General features: G+C 38.4%; 1 protein-coding gene and 2 long non-coding RNA genes across 11 annotated transcripts in view; 1 reads left to right on the top strand and 2 right to left on the bottom strand.

Moving 5' to 3' along the window:
* Positions 1 to 23032, top strand: part of VEPH1 (ventricular zone expressed PH domain containing 1) — a 298073-nt gene that overhangs the window by 178272 nt on the left and 96769 nt on the right. For 8 of the 9 annotated variants that reach the window (XR_014262903.1, XR_014262904.1, XM_082459535.1 and 5 more), the window contains one exon: positions 19609 to 19726. Coding sequence is in view for 6 of the 9 variants with exons in the window: in XM_082459535.1 (XP_082315661.1) it covers positions 19609 to 19726 (118 nt within the window). In the remaining 3 variants the exon portion in view is untranslated. Of the gene's footprint in view, positions 1 to 17403; positions 17538 to 19608; positions 19727 to 23032 lie in introns of those variants that run through there. The other variant, XR_014262905.1, reaches the window with a different exon arrangement.
* The window catches only part of LOC309659751, a 701522-nt gene that overhangs the window by 586281 nt on the left and 92209 nt on the right, over positions 1 to 23032 (bottom strand). The window lies entirely within an intron of this gene.
* LOC309659736 overlaps positions 1 to 23032 on the bottom strand; it is a 457573-nt gene that overhangs the window by 425701 nt on the left and 8840 nt on the right. The gene's annotated exons all lie outside the window — the stretch shown is intronic.

The following is a 23032-nucleotide window of genomic DNA, read 5'->3' as shown; positions in this document are numbered from 1 at the left end:
CAAAAACTCAAGTGGCCAAAACACCTAAGAAAGGATGTTTATACTCACTAAAACTCATTGAAATAATTGATTTAAAATGTTAAAGGTGAAATACCATTTACAATGATCAGACTGGCAAGAATAAAAAATTGTGGCAATACAAGTTTTGGCAAAGATGTGAAAATATAGGAATGTTCATACATGACATATGAGACCAAATCAGGTTTATCTACTTAAAAAAGAATAAAGTACTTAAGAAAAAAAAATATAGTCAATAATTAGATTCATAAATGACAGCTAGCTGGCAGTCAGGGTGGGTGAGTAACTTTCCAGAAGTGTTACTTAATTACATTTACAACTTATCAGAAAAAAACCCTTAAGCATTTTCCCCCACAAAGGATCCCCCCTATCTAGTTAATTAACATATCCATCACCTCACATATCTTTCTTTCTTCCCTTCCTTCCTTCCTTTCCCTCCCTCCCTCCCTCCTTTCTTTCTTTCTTTCTTTCTTTCTTTCTTTCTTTCTTTCTTTCTTTCTTTCTTTCTTTCTTTCTTTCAGAACATTTAAGTAAGAAATGCTCATTTCTTTCCACAAGGAGGTTTTATATTATAACATATAAAAATGTTCTGTCCTAGACAAGGTTTAAGACAAATTTTCCTTTACAACCTTTTTAAAAGGGCAATCTGGCAATAGCTGGTTATATTATAAATTCATGTACCCTACTATCTTGCAATTACATTTCTAGGTGAAACTCTCACATACTTGCACCAGAAGACATATACAGATATTACCTGAACATTGTTTGTGCCAAAAAATCAGGAACAATGCAGATGTTCATCATTAGAAGGGCACAGAAAAATGTGATATAGTCATGCTACACAGGCAGTGAAAGTGAATTAATTAGACCTATGTGTAGTAACATGGAATAAATCTTAAAAACATAATATTGATTTTTAATAAGCAAGTTGCAAAAGTATGATATGAATAGTATGATAGCTTGCATAAATTTTTAAAACACACTGAGCAGTATTATGCATTATTTATGCGTACATATACTTGTGATAAAAATACAACAGCATATTTAGCATCACACCAAATTCATGATGGCATTGCCTCTGGATAACGAGGAACTGGGGAAAGGAAGGAGGGAAATGTTACTGGGAAGAAAATTAAGGAGATCTCAATTTCATCTATAATTTTGTTTTTAAAAAATCAGAAGCAAAGTATTAGCATTTGTTAAATTTGGCCCACAAGGTCATGAGTATTTGTTACATTATCCTTTGTACATGCTTTTCTTTCTTTCCTTCTTTCTTCCTTTCTTTCTTTCCTTCTTTCTTTGTTTCTTTGTTTCTTTCTTTCTTTCTTTCTTTCTTTCTTTCTTTCTTTCTTCCTTTCTTTCTTTCTTTCTTTCTCTTTCTTTTTCTTCCTTCCTTCCTTCCTTTCTTCCTTTCTTTATTTATTTTTCTTTTTTCTTTTTTTTTCTGATTAAACCTGTAAGTAATGTCTAAGAGTAGAAGATTAATATATTTAACTACAAAAAATATAAAATGTATAAAACAAAATCTATTTAGTAACTTGAAAATATGTGTAACAAGTATGAAAGACAAGTTTAATATCCTTAAGATACTGTGGGTTCGTGCAAATCAATAATCCGTGGGCCAAAGACATGAGCAAATAATTCAAAGGAGACTTTGAGTGCAGAAAAAGTATTCAGCCTCATTAGTAGTCAAGATTAAAAAATTGAAATTAAAATAACAGTACCTTTTTAATCCATTTTTAAAAAGGCAATAATCAGTGCTAGCTAGAGTAAGGGAGTTTAGACACTTTCACACATTTCTAGTCAGACTAAATTATTTCAACATTTCTAAATACGTAATTTAGCAATGCAGGTCAAGAGTCTTAAAAATATTCATATCCTTTAACACAGTGATTCTACTTCTAAGAATCTGTTCTAAAGAAATCATCTGAAATGTGTACAGAACTTAAGGTACACACACCAAAAAAATACTGTGGAGTAATCTGTTAACAGTCTAAATGTCTAAAGGTGGGGAAATGAAAGTGTTATATACATATGCTTGGGGTGGGAGGGGGAAGCTGGAGCGAAGTGAGAGTAGCATCGAAATATATACACTACCGAATGTAAAATAGTTGGCTGGTGGGAAACAGCAGAATAGCACAGGGAGATCAGCTCTGTACTTTGGAAGGACCTAGAGGGGTGGGATAGGGACTATGGGAGGGAGACTCAAGAGGGATGGGTTATGGGGACATGTGTATGCATATGGCTGATTTGCTTTGTTGTGCAACAGAAGCTAACACAGTATTGTGAAGCAGTTATACTCCAATAAAGATCTATTAAAAATATATATATACACATTATAACACAATATAGTATAACATTTTCTAATATATAATTTAGATTATTAATATAAAATAATTTACAATATGTGATATATCATAATAATGTACATCATATATATGCCTAAAGATAGGACAATTAAAGTAATACATGTATATAGACATCCATATATAGGGAAGAATATTAAGAAACCATGAAAAATCATGTTTATGAAAAATGTTTAATGACATGAAACAATGCTTACATCAGATACCACATTTTGGGATGCAAAATTATTTATATAAAGAAGATTATTTGGAGATTTGCCCATTAAGACAGCCGAAAGGAAATATACCAAAATGTTAGCAGTGATTAGCTCTGGTTGATGGGATTAGCTATCTTCTAAATTTTCTCTAAGTATCTATTTCTTTTACAACCAAAGGAAAAATATTATTACAGAAGTACCACTTTTACTTATATTGCTTTTTGTAAGTAAATGTAAATGAACAGTTTATTTAAATAAAGAAAAATTTATTTTACTAAGCAGAGATGAGTGATGCAGCATCGTATTGGCAATGTCAAAGATATTGGTCTTTAACATCTTAAGGAAGGAGGAGATGTTCATTTATGTTTCCAGTAAATATTTAGAGTGCTTACAATTGCCAGGTAGTCTTCTAGATGCTGAAGATAGAGCAATGAATTTTAAAAATACATAATAAAAAAAGAAAATTCCATTTTAAGATAACCAATTTTCACTGTAAAATAAGGATTTTAGAAAAAGGGCAGAAAATCCATTGATTTATTTAAGAAATGAAGAGAATGGCCTCTGTGGAGTAACTAGAGATACTATTAATAATTCCATTCCAGGGCATGTGCACCCAGCCCTTCAGAGGGAGCAGTGCTCTGATTATCAGAGGACCAGACAGTTGACAAAGCTGATGGGGAGATTGCTGAAGGGCTGGAATGTGAGAGAGGGGTCTCTTTTATTGACACACATGTTCCAGTTCCCAAAGCATGGAGAAATTCCATATGTCATAGAAATGAGTTCTCGAAGCTATGCCCATTATGGAAACGAAACCAAAAAAAATTAAATTTACTGCTGAAATAAAATGTACCCCATGTGGCTAACACTTGGAGATTTGTTTTCAGTCCACATTGCTACGAACACACTTGACAGTTCCCAGGGTAACTGGCTGTAGTGTCAAAGTATAAATAAAACTAAAGCTCCAATTCTTGGTAGAACAAAAAGAGACCTTCTGATGCTCCCAAAGGCTTAGATTTAGTGTTTTGAGTTACCGTGTTAACATAGTGCTTGAATAAATAAATACATAAGTAAGTAAATAAGTAGTGGGCTTATTATATATAGAATGTAACTTCAAAATCTTACTGGAAATTCAAGTCTACATGTGTGATATAAGTGACAAGTGTTGGTAGGCCAGCCTCAAAGGAGAACAGTGTGAACCCAGGTGTCTGAAAGAGGTTAGCTGTGTTGAATCTCCCTTTCGGAGCAAGCTAGGTAATAATGGGGTAGATGGAAATTAGGTTCGAGATTTCAGAAGCCTAGATGGGGTCAAGGGCTCTTAGGCTTTCAGGCTATGAGCTCAGAACCAGGAAAACCTGATAGGCATATCTAAGAAGGAAAGGTGAGGTAAAGAGATAAAAAGAAGGTGTGAATAAGCATCCATCCAAAGAAGCCGGACAAGTGGTAAATCCAGTGATTATGGGGTAAATTCCATGAGAATGCAAGTCATGATAGGAAACCACAGGCAAGGGGGTTGGGAGGGCAGATTGAGGGTGGAGTGTGGATGCAGATGCAAAGTTGGGGGAATGGTAGACATTAAAACACAAGGTCTGGGCTTTTAAAAGAAAGAGGAAAGTGGTTCCATGTAAGGAGAAATGACATGAGCAGTCACATGGAAGAGACAAAAGATCTCAGTGAAGTCATGGTAAATATGACTCAAGTTCATTCATTCAGTTAAAAATATTTTTTACAAATGCCTGCTCTGTGCCAAGCACTGTGCAGAGACCGAACCTAAACAACCATGCCCTGCCCCATGGAGACAAGTAATGTACACGTAAATAAACACACAATTCCACACTGACAGATGCTGTACAAGCATAAAATGCCTGAAGAAAGAGATGAAGGACGAGGGCATTTGATGGATGGTCAGGGAAGTCTTCTCTGAGCTGGTGTCCAAGTTTTCCTGGCAAAGGAGCCTATTTGCATAAAGGCTTTGAGATTAAACACACACACACACACACACACACACACACACAAACAAAAAACAAAAGAAGAAGAATTTAAAAAGAAAGTCAAAACCTTGGCATATTAGAGCATTCTTCTCCAAATTTAAATCACACATCCAACCAGAAAAAATTTTAGAGTGAGCACCATCCATGTTTATATTTATTTACTTATAAATTTTATACATGTATTATACTCATTAATTCCATTAGAAAACATATTCAAAAATAGAAATGGTAAAGGAGGAGATGAAAAAGAATGTGGAAATTCCATTTTCCTCTTCCTACATCCCAGTGAATGGTCATGCATATGCAGGAGTCAACTCACTCCCCTTCCACAGTGTTGGAAGGAGTGTAAGGGTCAGGGTGGAGCCCAGTGAACAAAGGGAGAGTGAAGATTAAGGGGTTGAGAGCTGGTCTGGGGGAATTTACCACTGGCCTCGTAAGCCATGGCAAGGAGATTTTATTGCAGTATGCGGGAAGCCACACAAGAGTTTCGAGCAGCAGACATTACCCAGCTTGTCTTCAAAAGATCACTCAGTCTGCTGTGCGGAGACTAGAACAGAAAGGGGCAAAAGTAGAATCGTGGAGATCACAAGGGAAACTATTGCTAATCCAGATGAGAGAAAAAGAGTAGTTAAAACCGGGATGGTCCTGGAGGGATAGAAATAAATGGCACATTCAATATAAATTTTGGAGGTAAATGAGTGGGGTGTAAAGGTGAGGGAGACTTTCGAACATCTTAAGTTTAAAATGCCTGTGAGATGTTCCAGTGGAATTGTCTAGTGGGCAAACGGGAAATGGTTTAGGCCAGAAATATAAATGAGGGCATCGTTGGCACAGAGATGATGAAAGCCATGGGAAGATTAAAGCCATCTGGGAAGAGAGCACAGAGAGGGAAACGACCCTGTTCAGGATTGAGGCCAGAGAACAGCCGAGAGACAAAAGAAACCCAGAAGGTGTAGAGGTCACATATCTCAAGAGAGAGTCCAGGAAAGAAAGAAAAGGGAATTGGATAGGATTTGGCAACCAGATCAAGGAAGGTAAGTACAGATAAGCATCCATCCAATTTGGCAACTTAGAGCAGTTTTAATGGAGTTTTAAGAGCAGGGTTCAAACAGGAGTCGGTGGAGAAATGAGAAGGAAAGAATGAGGAAGGAGACATAGAACATGTAGGGAGCCATTTTAAAAGTATGGTGCTGAATGGGTTGGTGATGGAGGAAGTATGGAGACGGTTGAAAATGGAAGCCCCCAGATCACCTTTATAAGTTGTTGGGATAAAGCAATAGAGAGGGCGAGAATGATGAGCAGGTGAGAGGAAAAAGGACTCCACACAGGCCCAGGTCAACTAGTGGATTTGGTGGTGAGAAGATGAGTGAGTTCTTTTTTATGGCTTTTCATCTTTTTCAATGAAATAAGAGGTGAGGCCATCAGCTGAAAGTGGAGTCAGGGAAGGAGGAATGGAATGTAGGAGGTTTGAGGAAAGAGAAGGTTTGAAATGAAATTCTCACAGAAAGGAACCATGAATTTGCTAGAGAAAGCTGGCAGGACTGTCTGGCACCAAGGAACATCCATTTGGGTTCTGAGATAACAGATTTAAACTAAAACAGACAGATGATTTTCTCCAGCAGTGATCAGCTGTTCAGGGGCTAAAATGGAGTTCATCCAGGCTTGGGCTTTTGGTTGAGTGGTAATGAAATGGTGAAAAGTTTCAAGGTAGGGGAGATCTGTGTTTGAGAAGATAGAGGGTAAAGATGTAGACCAAAAGAAAAGATTTAAAATGCTGAAGAGGAAGAGTCTACACCTAGGAGACTCCACTTGAGAAACAGAAAGATGGTCTTTAGAGCCCAGAAAAAAGCAAAGTTATTTTCTGAATGAAGACAATGGATTTGTGCTGAGCTTCTCTCCACAAGACCCCTCTACTTCTCCCAGCACCAACCTATGTTCTACCATTCCCCTTGGAAACAAGGGCAGAAGCTCATCCATGAGCTCCTCACCAAAGTGAAGGCAGACAGACAATGGCTGAGAGGCCAGATGAGGCTAAATGTGACTACGGCCACGTTTACACCATGCTCTGTGCATGAGGCTTGCGATGCTGGAAGCATTTCCCAATGCTTAAGTATTGGTAATACTCCATGCTTGAGCATTAGCTTAAGCATAAGATGAATTTTTATCACAGTTTATCTAGTATCAGTGGACTTGCATTCTTTCACCACAGCCACGTAATAGTTCCTCTGGGATTACCGCGATGAACATAAGAGGAGAGGCTTGAAGATGAACAGACTCCTTGAGAACTGACACGTCCTCTGGAACTTTTATAAGCATGACTTTTATTGATGTCTTAGGACCACTGAGTTTGGAAGTCCAGCCAGATTCTAAACTTTGCCTCCCTAAATTCTGTCTCTACCTTCATTTGGATTCACTCTTTCTTTCCCCTTAACAGCTATACATTATAACAATCTAATTGAGCCCCTCATTTAAACAATTCCATACATACAATTCATTATATTAAGTGATTGCACATGATTTTGTAAACACATTAAACCTAAGTGACAGTTCCATTCACTGTTTAAAAACTAGAAAATTATTACCCTTTTACTTGGCTAATTAATACACACTATTAATATCCCCCTAACCACCATTCACATATACTGTGCTTATGTTGTACATAAGCTTTTTTAAAAAAATTAAAATCGGCATAAATATTTTCTTGGTTTATTTTAAATCCTGACTGATCACATGTATTGTGTTTCCTTCATGTTTCACAAGCCAGACTGTCTTATAATGAAGCATGTCAATTTTACTACTGTAGTGAACATTCCTTCACAGTCAGCCAGATGTTCTGCATCAGTCAAGGAAATTAAAAAAAGAAAAAGAAAAACCCTTCAGAAAATAGTTAACGAAATAACTCTATTCCTGGGGGAACAGAGGCATGCAGTCCCTCTGAAATGTCTGTTCTAATTCAATAGTGGTTTAGGTTCTTTTCTTAAATAATCAGTGCATGAGTACAATCTTTTTCTTTTTCCCTTGATGCTATCATGGATATTGTATGAATGCCTACAGACACTGGGCACTGAGCTAGCAGACAAAAACAGCACCTCTTTTCAAGCAAAGTGGAAGCATAGTAGTTTGAAGCTCAGGACCTGGGTTTGAATCCTGACTTCACTACTTACCAGTTCTTTTATCTAATTCCCCCGTGCCTCATCTTCTTTACCTGCGAAGTGCAGAAAACACTAGTACCCAGTTCACTGGGATGTTATGAGATTTGGAAATATATGCAAAATCACTGAACAGTGACTGGGACATACATAGTAAGAGCTCAATAAACCGGAACTAGTATTGTTTTACTGCATTTCCTGTGCAAGACCCCTCTCAACAAAATGAATGACAAAGCTTTCATCTTTTGAGTATGAGCTTTATTTTCACAATAGCCAAAATGTATCCAGGCTTAAGTCTCTTATAAAAGGAGACTACTCAAACTGAATAATAGGGCTTCCCTGGTGGCACAGTGGTTAAGAATCCGCCTGCCAATGCAGGGGACACAGGTTCGAGCCCTGGTCCGGGAAGATCCCACAGGCCGTGGAGCAACTAAGCCCCTGTGCCACAACTACTGAAGCCCGCGCACCTAGAGCCCGTGCTCAGCAACAAGACCGCAATGAGAAGCCTGTGCACCGGAACAGAGTAGTCCCGGCTAGCCACAACTAGAGAAAGCCCGCGTGCAGCAACGAAAACCCAACGCAGCCAAAAACAAATAAATAAATTTATTTTAAAAAACCTGAATAATAGTTTCCAAGTTAAAAGTTGGACTTCACTAAAGTAATGAAACTTTTTCATGTGTGGCTCACGAATATACTCTAAAAACAATTCCAAAACAAACTTCTAAAAAGGCAGAGGCTGTGTCATTAAAACGTGTGTCGTCATCCAAGTTTCAAGTTTAAGACTCATTTCAAGATATAAATTCTGGGGTTTTTTACTCTAAAAAATCATAGCAATTTATATATCTCAATACTAGACATATCAAGAAGGAGAAGAATCAGTGGCACTATTGGCTTTTTTTGTTTTTTAAGGACCCTGAAAGTTGCATGTAGATTGGCAAACTTTTGGTTCTAAGAACACATGACCCTCTTTCCCTTAGAGGTCACAGACTGTGGAGTAATCTTCATGTTTTTAAATTCAGTAAACAACTATTTCCTAGAGTCTAATTATTTTCAGTACATCTTTGAATTTTTATACTATTTTCAATATAATTTTGGGTTCCTAATGAAGACCAGTCTGAGGGGAAGGAGCCATTTTTTTAAGTCCTCTGCTAAATACAGTCCAGAGTATCATCTGACGCCTCATTCCAGGGTCTGGTAATTCCTTGCACAGTCCCACTTGTAGCCAACGCAACCACCCACATTGCACGTAAGCCCCTTTCTCCGTGATCTTTCCCCAGAGCTAATGGGAAGCATTAGAACACCCTCACTCCAGTGCTGGTTTCACTGAGTAATTCTCGGACCTTAGCACGCCAAGAGTCCCTGGAGAGCTTGTTTAACTGCAAATTCCTGGGGCCTCTGCAGATCTTGCAAGGGGCACTTGCTTTGGTGGGCCTGGGAATCTGCATCTTCGACGAACGATCCAGGAGATTCTGAGGCAGTATGTCCCACAGTCTACTCTTACAGAAACACCAGAAACGGCACCTGGAATCCAACTGACTTGGCTTGAATCACATCTCCACCACCAACACGCTCTGGGAATCTGCTCAAGTTGGTTAACCTCACTGAAACCCACTCGCCTCATAGGGTTGCTAGGAAGGGAAAATGAGATGATGCATTTAGTTAGTTAAGCACCCAGCAGAGCACTGGCACAGAGTAAGTGCCCCATAAACAGCACCTGTAAAACCATTACTTCATAAACTTCCAGACTGTGGTTAAATCACCTGTTTAGTTTTCTCTTTTTGGATTTGTAACAATTTAGATATATTTATGGCCCTGCTTTGAATTTTTTCCATTTTCACTCCTTTTGTGAGAACTGAGTGCTGTGGTCTGTGTCTGAGCAGGGCTCAGATACCTCATTATAACCCTACGTGTGTGTCTAATTGTTCTCTAAATGGGCACACCTCACTGCACCCTTTAATCTCAGCATCTCATTAGAGTGCTCCATTTGCCACCTTGTTATTTCCCATCCCTTCACCAAGGTCCCCTTTTTTTCTCTGCTCCTCCTTTCTGTCCTCATATCTTCTTACGCCCATTTCTTTATTCACAGTATTAAATTCTTCCTTTTATGCTTGTCTTAATTCCCTCCTTTCTGCACAGCTCATTACATCCCTCCATCTGTGAACCTCATTATGCCATTCCATTTTTATCTCATTACACCCTCATCATGCACATATTATTAGCTCCCCCATTCATACACAGCACTGCATTCTTTCTCTCTGCTTCTTATCACAACCTGCCCTTTCCACCCTCCCTATTTAATGCTTCCATTTATAAATCATATTACGTCCCCCACAAATGCCTTTATCATTACATCCAACCATTTATGCATCTCATTACCCCACTGCGCAGGCACATTTCTATGTACATTTCTATTTGCTCATCTCATTATGGCCCCATCGGACATGCACACGTCATTACCACCCTTTCAAATGTTCACGTTGCATTACATCCTTCCATGTTTGCATCTCACTATACCCAGTATTCGTAGGTTTGACAACAAACTAACGAAAACAGACAGATAAATATGTTACTTGCCTTTAGAAAATGAAATATGTTTCTCAGGCGCCTGATATCAGTGTTTCTTAAACAAGTCATTCATTTCAGAAAGATTTACATATATTTATCTAGCTGAGACAAAAAACACTGTATATTTTATACGCATAGAGAGGAGCGTCTTATCTTCCTTTGTTCATATCATCATAATTATCACTGCTTTGTATTACTTCTCTACAGTTTACAGAGTAGCATAGTTATCCATGAATTGATTTGTGGCCACAGCTCTCTGAAGGAGGCAGCTTAGGGATCACAGTCATCGTGCAGATTGAGAAGTACATTGAAAGCACTGAGAAATTAAGATATTTCCCAAGAACTGCTAGTGAATGACAGTAGCAGGGCTCAAACTCAGATCTTCTGGCTCCCAAACCTACATTCTTTATATCATCCCACTGTGCAGAGAAGAACCTTATTTCTAAGTATCACTTGTGTCATGTAACCCATTCTGTAACACTTCCCTACCGTAGACTGGGTGCCAGCGTTCTTTAGGTTTGTTTTGTTTTCTAAAACAAAACAGTAGAACGTATTTCAAACACTTTGCATTTCATGTATTCGTCTCTGAGTTTGAAGAGCTAGATTAAAAGAAGCTTTCATATGGAGCCACCCAACACGAATAAATGCAAAAATCAGGAGAAATAAATGGTCCTTTAAACCGTCACCACTGAGGCCAGCCTCACACAGGCAAAATGAGGAGATCCCTCTACAAGGGATTTGAAAGGCACCAAGGAATCCTCCCCACATGTAGAACCTTTCTTCCTTACAGATTCTAAGCCCTGCCAGTCTCTTTGCTTCACTGAACTGTGTTCTCTGCCTCACTTTTATTTTTTTTTAATTATGAAATAACTGACAAATTCAGGAAAGTGCAGGAAGATGATATCCATTCCCACCACAAGATAGAAGAGGTGTTTACATTTCTTCCATATTTACTTCAAATATTTTCCTTTACAAAAAGAAAGAAACTGTTGCAAATACTCTCCTGAGGTCGGTGTGTGTTATTTCCGTGAATGTTTTGTACCATTGTTTTAAAATTTTACATATGTGTTACCGTATTGCATACATCTTTCGTAATATGCTTTCTGTGTTTTAAAAATATATCAGTTCATACGTGTAGATCTAGCTCATTCATTTTACTATCTGTGGAATTTTCCATTGGGTGAATAGACCAGAGTTTGCTTTATCCCTTTCTCTACTGAGGGGTAGTTCATCTTATCACATCTGCCTTGATCTCTACTGCTTCACCAATGCTTAGCACTGTGCTCTGTTGAAAGACTAAACGGAGACATTTGAAATTCCCATATCATGGGAAACAATGCCTTCTCCCTAAGTCCATGATAAGAGTCAGTTTTATCCCCTTGATCACTACTCCAAGTAGTAAACAAGTCGACAAAATGATCATTCTTAAAATAAAACTAGACCCTGGCCAAATGTTGTTATGCACTAGTGTATTAAAATAATTGCACCCAGAAAGGGTGGTCTGATGCCCAGAACCTGGAATGCTTCTGATGACAGCAAAAGGCAATAAAGGTAGAGAAAAATACAATGTTTTCTACAGAAGTGTGGTTGATTTTCCCCATGGTTTAAGAAGCAGTGGTTTTAGAAGTCACTGGAGACTGTTGCCAGCCCCTGATGCAGTCAAACCACGATGACTGTGGTCACCAAAAGCATGGCCTATTTCAGGCATTAGAAAGGGTTGTTAGATGGAAATTCCTTGAGAAACTTCAGAGTCTAGAAAGGCCCTTTATTGTGATGTGGAAAAGGAATTCTTCATGCTGTGCTGGTGGGAATGTAAATTGGACAGCCACCCTGAAAAGCAATTTATCAGAACCTAGAGAAGTTAAAGATATGCATAATGTTAAATTTTTTAATGTGTCATGCAAACAAGGTTTCTGGAGCAGAGCAGATTATTATTATTTACAGCAGATAACCTCACCGCTTCCCCTTTGCCTCAGTTGTTTACCCTCAGGCAACACGATGAGAACCACATGTCATCCTATACATACCAAGGTCTGTATTATAGGTAAGGAACCCTGAAAATATGAATCTGGATATTTACATAGGGGAAGGACAATGCCCCCACTCATCTGAAAGAAGGGGAGAAAAATCTTTGCTCCTTGGGAAGGATGCTGAGTTCTTACTCTTACCTTTTGGGATGCAGATAAATCACTCCATGGAGAGGATAAGACTAGTTTCTTGATAACCCAGGGATGTCTCCAAATCCTGGGTCTCATCCCCACCTTGAAATGTGAACACATACTTCTGGGAAGATAAATCTCTCTAGATGGGCTCTCACTTTCTGATTAGTTATGAATTAACTTCTAAAGCTTTTTCTTTTAGCCCAGGTCCCAAGTTTCAGTAAAATTTGCTCAGAAAGCCCAAACTGTGCACAACCATAAAAATATTTTCTCTATATTCTTACACATACCCTATGATCCAGCAATTTCACTCCTGAATGATTATCCCAGAAAAATTCTTGCTCATGTCCACAAGGGGACATGTATGATGAGAATATTCATTGTTGCATGGTCCGTCTAGGTGCAAAGGTGGAGGCACCCTTGATGCCCATACTTAGGAGAATGGTTAGATGAAATGTGGTGTGTGGTGAAAATGCACTAGTAAATCACATTGCAGCAATAGAGGCAACAAACTAAATACACATACAAAACCATGTAGAGATCTTGAGTGAAACAAGCGAGAAATAGAATGTGGTCTATGATATAACATATTTGTGAAAATGACAAATACCCTAAACATTGCTACATATTTTTCAGGAATACATATCTGTTCAAAGACATATCAAACCCCAAAGAGTGAGAACTTATATAAAGGGGAGATGGGAGGAGAGTCTGAGAATGAGAGCAGTATCAGGGATAAAGGAAGAAAATTAAGACAGCAAGAGAAGGACCTCACCCCCAACAAAATAACCTACAGGGCTGAGGAGTATGATTATCTCACTAACGGATTCAAAATGAAGAAAAAGAAAGCCTCTCCAATGAGCTTTTTCCACATCAACACCCTCTATGGTCTAGTACACATGATAATACATAGTAGTACTAGATGCTCAATACATAGTTGTTAAATGCAGGTGGCAACCACTGATTAGAAAAAAAAAAAAATCACTGCAATTCTTTGTTTTCCAATATGAAAGGAGATCCCATGGGAATGCAGGCTTTCAATGCCAGTAGTTCTGGTGATTACGTTTACTGCTGACACCCTGTAGAAATGCCAACATTTTCATGACATTTGAACATTGGTAGTCTTTTGCCCTTGCTTCCACTCTGATAAAAAATACTTTGCTGGTTTTAATGGGCTAAAATTTAAAAGAAATTGATACAGCAGAAACTAACACAACATTGTAAATCAACTATACTCCAAGAAAAATTAATTTAAAAAAATAAAATTAAATTAACCACTGGGGAAAAAAATAAAACAAATTGGATCCTTAAAGAAATTAATTATGGGTTTATCAAACATTTATGAAGCTTCACCCAATTTGCCACCTTTATTTTGACTCAATGCATATGCTTATATTAACTTTTCCATAAACTACTTTATTTAAACTCTTGTCATGCTTACTGCCAACATTCTGTAATCAAAAAAATCACTTTTTTTTGGTCCTTAGGTGAGTGTGAAAATTTAAAATCAAATCAAATATTCTATCATATTTATGAATCAAATCAAATATTCTATCATATTTATTGGTTCTTGAATGAAAGAATTCTTCAAAACATCTCTCTGAAATAAATCAAACATGGGTGCTTTCTTCCAGCCACTTGGAGCCAGAACTATAGAATTGTCGTGACTTGCCAGGAAGCAATTCAGTTCTTCTCAACACACTGGGATTCAAAAGATAGGAAGAAGGTCAAGTCTATTTCATGATCTATAGTGATAGTAAAAAGCTTGCCACTTTGACCTCAAATACTCATGTGTACTTAGAGTTCTTTTCCTAATCTGGGATGGAAAAAGGAGAGACGATGGAATGTAGCACATGTACGACATCCATGTTGAATACTGGAGCACACTGTGAGTTCTTCCAGGTCAGCACCCTTGCCACCTCTGCTCAGAATCTGTCTCCCAGCTGTTGCCCACCTCCCTCCTCACACATCCCAGCCTCCTGCCAAGTTTCAGATAAGTCCCAACAAGTTCAGTATTCATGCCTCAACTCTTCCTTCTGTATTGCAAAATTTGGAATAAAAACATCTGTGATTATCAAGAGTGGAATTTTTGCTCTTGCAACCAGATTATGTATTTTGTCGTATGAAACCAAACTATTGTGGAAAAGTATGAACATACGCACATGAGGGTTGACAAATTCCTCAAATACCAATTAATGGAGACAGATCAGCCATCCCCACATCTGTTCCCAAGGGTGTAGAATTAATTTCCCAGTCAGTGCATGCCAGAATAACTTGGGGAGCTTGTTTAGAAATGAAGATTACCAGGCCCAAACACGGACTTATTGGGTTAGGCTTCCAGAGGCAGACCTGTGTATGATGTTTGTAACAAATTTCCCCAGGATTCCTGTTGCCAGTACCTCCTGAGAACTGGAGATCTGGAAAAGTTGAGGGTCTTGAAAACAAGCAGTCAACATGCTATATTGATGGATTCAGGCAAACATTCTTCTTCAATTACTACATTTTATTCTAAAAACTTGTTTTATAAAGTTAAATAAAATGAATTCCTGTAATATACATAGAGACACAGGTATTTTTTTAAAGTAAATGTGTTCTAAAAGAGCTTAATAGTCATAACTGAATAGACATGAAAATTGAAAACCTAAATGCCACTGCTGATATAAATGTGGCTCAATTAGCAAAAATTTAGAAAAATTCGTTGAACAGCTCCTATGGACAGAGTGCTATGCTAATTAATTTCAGAAGCTACAAAATAATATAGAAATAAGCTACAAAATAATATAGAAATTGTTAAGGAGCTTTAATCCAGTTGAGAGCCAAAAAAGTCACATCAGAAGAAGGTTAATAATAACCACAGCCAAACACAAATAAAGGTGTGTTCTAGTTTCCTTCTGTGAGAAATACTGTGGACCCAGTGGACTGCCTTCTCATGTCCTTGGAATACAGGACTGTGTCTCATTCATCTATTTGTCTTTGGTTCCTGACACCAGGTGCTCTTAATTCTAAGTGATATGAATTGAACTCAACAGTGATATTTCTCAGAAATTGAAATAAATTTTTTAAATTAGAGCATAAATATTCTTTAGTGTCTCTTTTCCTAGTTTATTCATTCAACATACAGTTAGAACATGTGCATTAGAAATAACCATAAAGACGTAAAGTGTTAATATTATGTGAAAATATTGAAGATTGTTTAAAAAAAACTCTTGTTTACATTTCTTAAAACATGCTTGAAGTATGTGCCGAGAGTTGATCCTATTAACCATAGGCACATAGAGCGTGTGAGGCAATCCTACGTTTCGTATCTGTGCAAAAATAGAGTTAGAAAAAACAAAAAAAAATAGAACAGAATTTAAATGTGCCAGAACCCAAAGTTCTTCCAGATGTATCCTTTCACTGATTTCTGGAAAACTGTTTCGCAATACCCTCTCACAGTACATAGACCATGTTATAAGATCCACTTTGCACTTTTACAGAATCGATAGCATTGACTCATGCTGTCATTGTCATCAAAACAATGTTGTAAATATCCTCTCGTCTTTCCAAGCTGCCTGGCATAGTTTTCCCTTAGGAGGCTTTGCAAGAGACTTTTTATATAGTTTTCCAAATTCCTACTCCCATTAATGACTTTTTTTCTAAAACTGGACAAACATTTACTTAATCAGCTGTTTTAAAAATATCATTTTCCCCCTCCAAGGGCTTTTACCCCTTTTGAATTAGATGGTGTTTATCAGGAAAATCCTTCTTAGTGCATGCTTACTATGATTATGTATCTTTTTTCTTTAAGTCAACAGAAATAATACGAACTTCAATATTCTTTGGGTTTTATTGAGGCCTGATTTGGTGTGTACTTGAAAGAATGTGACCCCTCTAAGTAGAAGCATCATTTTCATTGAAAATTGGCCAGCAGTGTCCCCTTCTCTTCTCCTTCAGAGCGCAATCTCAGTACTGATGCCTAAAACTGCATAACAAATCACCGCAAACCTAGCAGCTTAAAACAACATGTATTTGTTATCTCACAGTTTCCTTGAGTCAGGAATTTGCTTGTGACGGACGTAGCCGGGTTCTCTGCTCAGGGTCTCACAAGGCTGCAGTCAAGGTCTTGGCTGAGCTGTATTCTCATTTGGAGGCTTGAATGGAAAGGGTCAGCTTTCAAACTTGCTCAGGGTGCTGGCAGAAATTTGGCAGGGTGGAGGGGTTGTTGTAGGACTGAAGGGCTGGCTCTCTTACTGGCTGAAGGCTGCCTCTAGGTCCTAGAGGCCACCCACAGTTCCCAGCCATGTGGCCCTCTCCATAGGCAGTTCACAATGTGGCAGCTTGCTTCTTCAAGGCCAGCAGGAGAGTTTCCCTATGCATCTGCTGGCAAGATGGGTTTTGTGTGTGTGTGTGTGTGTGTGTGTGTGTGTGTGTGTGTGTGTGTGTGTGTGTGTTGGGGGTGGAGGGAGGAGATACATAATAATACAATAACGAAATTAATATCCTATCACCTTTGCCATATTCTTGTTAAAAGCAAGTCACAGGTCCCTCCCACACTTAAGAGAAAGGGATTATACAAAAGGATGAACACCAGGAGATGGGAATTATTAAAAGGTCACCCTAGGGTCTGTCCACCACAATGCCATTGAACGGAAATACTCAATGAGTGACCCTACTTAGATCTAAATGATTTTGATTACTCTTCTGGAGTCCAGTTGTCTTAAAGGAAGCTTGTAATTCTCTAACCAAATCAATTTTAGTTCTCTTGCCTTAAAAAAACAAAAAAACAAAAAAAAAAATATAGCAATTCCTGGGCAAGGCCTAGAGAAGCTACAGGACCCAGGAGGGTAAAGAAGATGAGTAGGAGAGAGAAATAATGACCTCAAGCACATTGAAGAAGTCAAAATTCCAAAAATTTAGGTATCACGAGTTGATGGTTTGTGTTTGCTTGTTTTGTGATTTATTTTGCTTTGATTTTCCACCAGTGTTTGGAACTACCTGTGTCTCATTTGTCTCTCTATTCAAAGTTGACTGTTACTGCCAACTTCAACAGTTCATAGAATTACCATCTACTTCCTCACTCAGTCCCCTTTGCACGACACCTAAATCCTCTGAAGAAGTAAGTCTGCTTTTGACTTGAGAACTTGAACGCTGGGATCTCGCTTGCCATCTGTCTTAAACTTTTAAAGTAACTTTTTGCCAAGACAAATGTGGATTATAAGCAACAACCTGGGACATTTCTGGTCTCAGAACAGAAAAAATAAAGGAACTCTTAAGTATTATTTTAAGTACTTTGTTTGCTAGCAGTGTTTGTGGTGAATGATAAATTGATCCTTAATTGTGTGGGAAATAGAGAAGTGATCTGCATGCCAATGGCCAAGCATAGACTTCAGAGACTTAGCAGTTTTGAAACTGATATTTATGAACATCTGCTTTCTCCCCATAAATTTTAATATGGATTTCATCCTTTGAAACCTACAAAACTCCCAGGTGCTTCTTCAGTCTTTATCTTGGAAACATGCTTTTTAAAAAAAATCTCCTTTTTTTTCATTGAACACATTCAAAATCACTTTTGCTAAAACAACATTTCTTTATAAACAGTGCCTATTGGAATGCCTAAAAGATGGTATTAGATGTTAGCAGCTCAAAAAACTGTATTCAGCATTTTGAGCCTCCAAAATGTCCAATCCCAGAACACAAGCCGTAACAGTCTTAATAAAGGATGCTGAAAAGTATTCATTTCTAGTCCCAGTTTATGCCTTTCTTTATCCCACAGATATTTATTTAATGCTTGCTTATTTTTAGTGCTGACATTAGAGCAGCCAATAAAACAAAGTCCCTGCCTTCATTGGGTTTTTGTTCCAGTGAGTGTAAATGTTCCTGAAAAAGAATTCACTTTAAATTTTCATAATACTGTTCGTATAGTTCATTGCAAACCAATGATATTCATCCATTCTTGATGTTGGACTAGATTCTGGGGATATAACTTGTGAACGTAGTAGATATGTTTCTGCTCTCAAGGAGCTTAGAGTTTAGCATACTTCTCACCTGTGTCAAGAAAGGCAGACCCAGGGAACTTTGAGGTAGGATCTGGGTAGCCACTGATCATTCTCTATTTTAGATCCACTGTAAGCAGGGCTAACAATGCCTCCATCCCTTGGCTCTTGGGCCTACTAAGAGCTGTTACTATGGGTAGAAGATGAGTGTGTGGACCAGAGGAAAGGAAATAAAATCACAGCTCAATAGACGACAAACAGATAAATCAGCTGGGCACGTGCAAGGCTAGAAAAGACATTAAATCCCTGCTGGGAAAGCAACTTTTTAAGAGTGCAATTCTGGCCACCCTGTAGCAGAGGCTATAAGTCATTTACATAATAGGAAAGCCTCAGGAGGATAGTAGAGCTATTTAATTTAGTTAAGCTAATAGTTTTCCATCCATTTACAGTATAATGGAACCTCCCTCCTCTGCCTCTTAAACAGGAACACATTGGCAGGTTGCCACAGGGCACATAATACAGGGGCGGTCTTCTTGGTGTGTCAATTCTACTCAACCATTTAGAGGGGAAAAGTTAATTAATCTACTGATAAGTAATTTAAGGCATTATTTTCCATTAAAACCAATGCAGCCATATAATGGACTAGCATGCAAAATTTGCAACCACTTTTAAGATAAGCATGAAACTAAAACAGGGCTGGAGCCAAGGTCTGAGGGATTAAACCCTCTCACACATTTTCTATCAGCCCCCTGTGAAGCCAACCTAATAAAAATAATTTTTTGGTATGGATAATTGATTCTCAATGTTATGTAGAGTGTAAATAAAAGACAAGTCCCCCAGAAGCATTCCTTTCAACCACACTGCCACTTGGATACCCCAACTTTTTAGAAATTCTGGAGCTGCTGTTAGATGTAAGAAAATTCTGGGCCACTTCACTTCCCCACAACCTGACACCCAGCCCTGGGGCCCATGCTCGCTGCCTTCTGCATTTAAGAGCGCTCCCCAGGAAGAGTTTGAGCTGGCTGCTGTGTTCCAAAATGGGCCAAGAGAGGTTTGCTCAATGCCCCCTCCTTGTCCTTAGCAGTGAATTTGAGCCCTGGACGTCCTGCTTCCATATCCCATTTTCCCCCTCTCAGAATGCTATGCGGCAGGCGGACCCACTTATGTTCTTTGTGCTTTGTGTTCCTGAAACAGGATCTGGACCAGGTACAGCTCCATCTGGAAGAAGTGAGGTTCTTTGACGTGTTTGGCTTCAGCGAAGCAGCAGGAGCATGGCAGTGCTTCATGTGCAACAACCCTGAGAAAGCAACTGGTAAGAGCCTCCCTCCCCTGGCTGCTAAGAATCACTTGTGCCCCTGGGATTTACAGGGAAGCATGATCCCCACCGTTCTGGTTGGCTTTCTTATTGCATAAACATCCTAAGTTGGCATAGTGCACAGAGGTGTGCCTGACTGCCTCTGCTTCATGCTGAGAAAGGTATCTCACCAAAGTGGGAGTGAGAAAAAGGGGGGATGTTGAAAGCGAGAGAAACATAAACGAGAAATGAGCAAGAGAAACAATGCCTACAATTATACGGCTATCAAGAAGGTGGTACTGGCCATTTTGCCCTGAAAACGTTCTTCATTTCAACCCCGATGATGCTGAGGGTTAGAGAAAAACAAGCATCCTGTCAAGAACCCCAAAGGAATGAGACCACACTAAATGAGTGAATGGTGACCTCCTCATCTCATAGTCCTCCCTTACATCTTTGCTTGATGATTAAACTGGGTGAAAAGTGAGACGTTTAAAGAGTAGGGAATTATTTGAGAAATCGCTTCATAGCTGGTTATTTACCCTTCCCTTCCTTTCTGCTGCCCAAGGAACTTGGTCTACTGACCTTGCCTAAAAAATAATCATTGTTAGTGAATCTGAGCCAAGCTCTATGTTAAACATGTCAGTATCTCATTAACCTTCACAATAATCTCATAAGGCTAGTACTAATATTATCTCCATTTTACTGATGGGGCAACTGAGGCACAGAGGGATTTGGGAACTGTCTGAGGTCACACAGGTAATAAGTTAACAGCATCTGGATTTGAACTCAATCTGACTCTAGAGCCCACGCTCTTAACCAGTTCTCCATGCTGCCTCCCAGTTACACTTGCCCCAGTCTGACCAGTGGAAATAGGTCGATAAAAAGTCTAATCTTCACAAAGTTATGCTGTCCTTGGGAACAGAATATTTTATCACCAATGTGCCCTCTTAGAAGGCATAGAGTTCTCAACACTGACACTGCTCAGGAACTGCAGTTTAGACCAAGAGAACGGTATTAAAACACTGTTGAACACAAACCACTTTGTAGATGAACCATCCTCTAGAGAGCCATTGATTATACCACCTGTACCCATTCCTTGAATTGGGGGATTTTGTGCATCTCAAAGATCATCCATTGTGGCAAGTCTATCCTCTTGCTCAGCCAAGAAGTTGAGACTGAATCGGAAAAAAAACGTGTTTATTTGGCCAGATGGAAATATGAGGGGCTCTCGGAGAGGCACCAACTAAAATGTATTACCCCACGGAGATGGTATGGGTGGAAGAAGCTGGCATTAAGAATAGCAGCCTTCGTGAGGCACAGATTGCTGGCTGATTACAGATCAAGTTTGAGTTGATGCCAGAATGAACGCCCCAATTTTTAAAAAGTTAATTTGAGCAAAGAAGGAATTGAGGAACTGAATGTCTCCATTATGAAACTTTCTAATTAGACCTTATTTCACCTGTGAAAAAGGCAAAGCATAAAAGAAACCTTATTTGAGATCATGGCGAAGTAAGGTGCTTATCTGAGGTGGCTCTGAGGGGCCCTTAAGAATTTCATTCCAAGTAAGCTGAGTCCTTACCTTAGCTCAATAAACATTGAATCGTATCTCGCCAAGGGAGGCTCAGGAAAGGGCCTGCAAGTTAAAAGCACAAAGTGTTCCTTTAATATATGTTTTCTCAAATTCACTGCCATGCACTTGAAAAGAACATTTTGCACATTCACTCGTTCTTATTTGTGTTTCTCACAGTTAAATATAGACTGAGAACATATAGCAATAAAAATTCAAACAAGGCCAAATATTTTATAGCAGAACATACTGAATCAAAATGTTTGGCGCCAAAAACTTAGTGTGCTTAGATTTCTTTGCTCATTTACTTTTGCTCCATGAAAAAGGATTTGAGTCTGAAAGAAGTCCTATTTTAAATTATTATTTTCACCAAAAACTCTTGACTCCCTGAAAAGTTTATATAGGTTGTTGATCTAATTTTCTTATTTTTGTATAGCATATAAATTATATATTTAAGTGAAAGGTCTAACATAATACTGCTGACACATATATTATTCATAGGGATGATATTTGCATTCATGTTATGCTTAAATTGTAAGTTTAAAGGTGATCAAGACATAGGAATAAATATTTTGTTATTTGGTTATGCACAGCTAACATAGTACTTGCGTCCCATTTTTCATTTATGAAATGCACATTTGTTGTGTTGGTTGAATGTCTTCTCCAGGCTGAGCCTTGGGATAAAATATGAATAAGGTACAATATCTCTGCCCTGAAAGGATTCATAATCCAGTTAGGGCCAGAAGACATATATGGAAAAATCTAGCATACTTCCTTGTATATTTTTAGCATGCAATAAATACCTGTTGAGTGAGTCAATGAATGAATAATACTTAGAAATGGAAAAGTCAAATACATCTTGAATATTAAAATGTTTCAAAATTGTGATTATGTGTTAATAATATCAAGTACATCACTATACCATACCCATTGCATTCTGAGTCTGGTAAATGGGGGTTGGTGCTTCTTTCCTCTTTGAGAGAAGTCACCGTATATACATCAGAGTCTGCTTCCCTGTCTTTGCTCCTGATGTACTGTGCCCAAGTCCTGTTACTGCTCTGGTTTGGTTAGCGCTCCTGCAAGGCCCAGATGCCCTGTCAGCCTCAGGGAGGAGGGGTCTAAAGAAATAGGATTGGTGTCTAGGACAAAAGGCTGAAGAAATTGCATTTGGGGTTTTTTTTAAGGTATTGGCAAACAGTACAATGTTCTCAAATATTTGTTGTTCCAATATTTTCTAATGAGGCCATTAGAAAATTTCAATTAGACATCAGGAAAGTTATCCTGAAATATAAATCCTTCTTAATAATGTGTAAACTAAACTGTGGGACTCCAGAAATTGACAGCAAATCAACTGGCTTCCATGGTCACTTTAAGGACATTCCCCTCCTCGGGTAAAAGTCACATCACCCCACCAACTCCCATTCATCTTCCCATCAACTGTACCGTCAACACACAGAAATGCACAGAAGTTTACTATTTGGTATTCAGAAAAATGTATTTTTTTTCCAGTTGGGTGTGAAGTCAGAGGAAACTAAATGCTAGCATAGTGTAAAGGTCTTAAAATTATAATTGCTGGCATTTATCACACTAACTATGTGCTAAGTCTTACATGCATTTTTCTCACCATTATTGAGTCCATTTTACAGATCAAGAAACTGAAACACAGAGAGAGGTTAAGTACTTTTTCCAAGGTCACACAGCTACTAAGTGGTACAACTAGGATTTTAATCCAGGTTAATTCCTGAACCTGAAATTTC

This window comes from Balaenoptera physalus, assembly GCF_965194825.1.
Source record: "Balaenoptera physalus genome assembly, chromosome: 4".
Classification (NCBI taxonomy): domain Eukaryota; kingdom Metazoa; phylum Chordata; class Mammalia; order Artiodactyla; family Balaenopteridae; genus Balaenoptera; species Balaenoptera physalus.
Note: the sequence above shows the minus strand (reverse complement) of the source record. Positions and strands in the feature narration are given on the sequence as shown.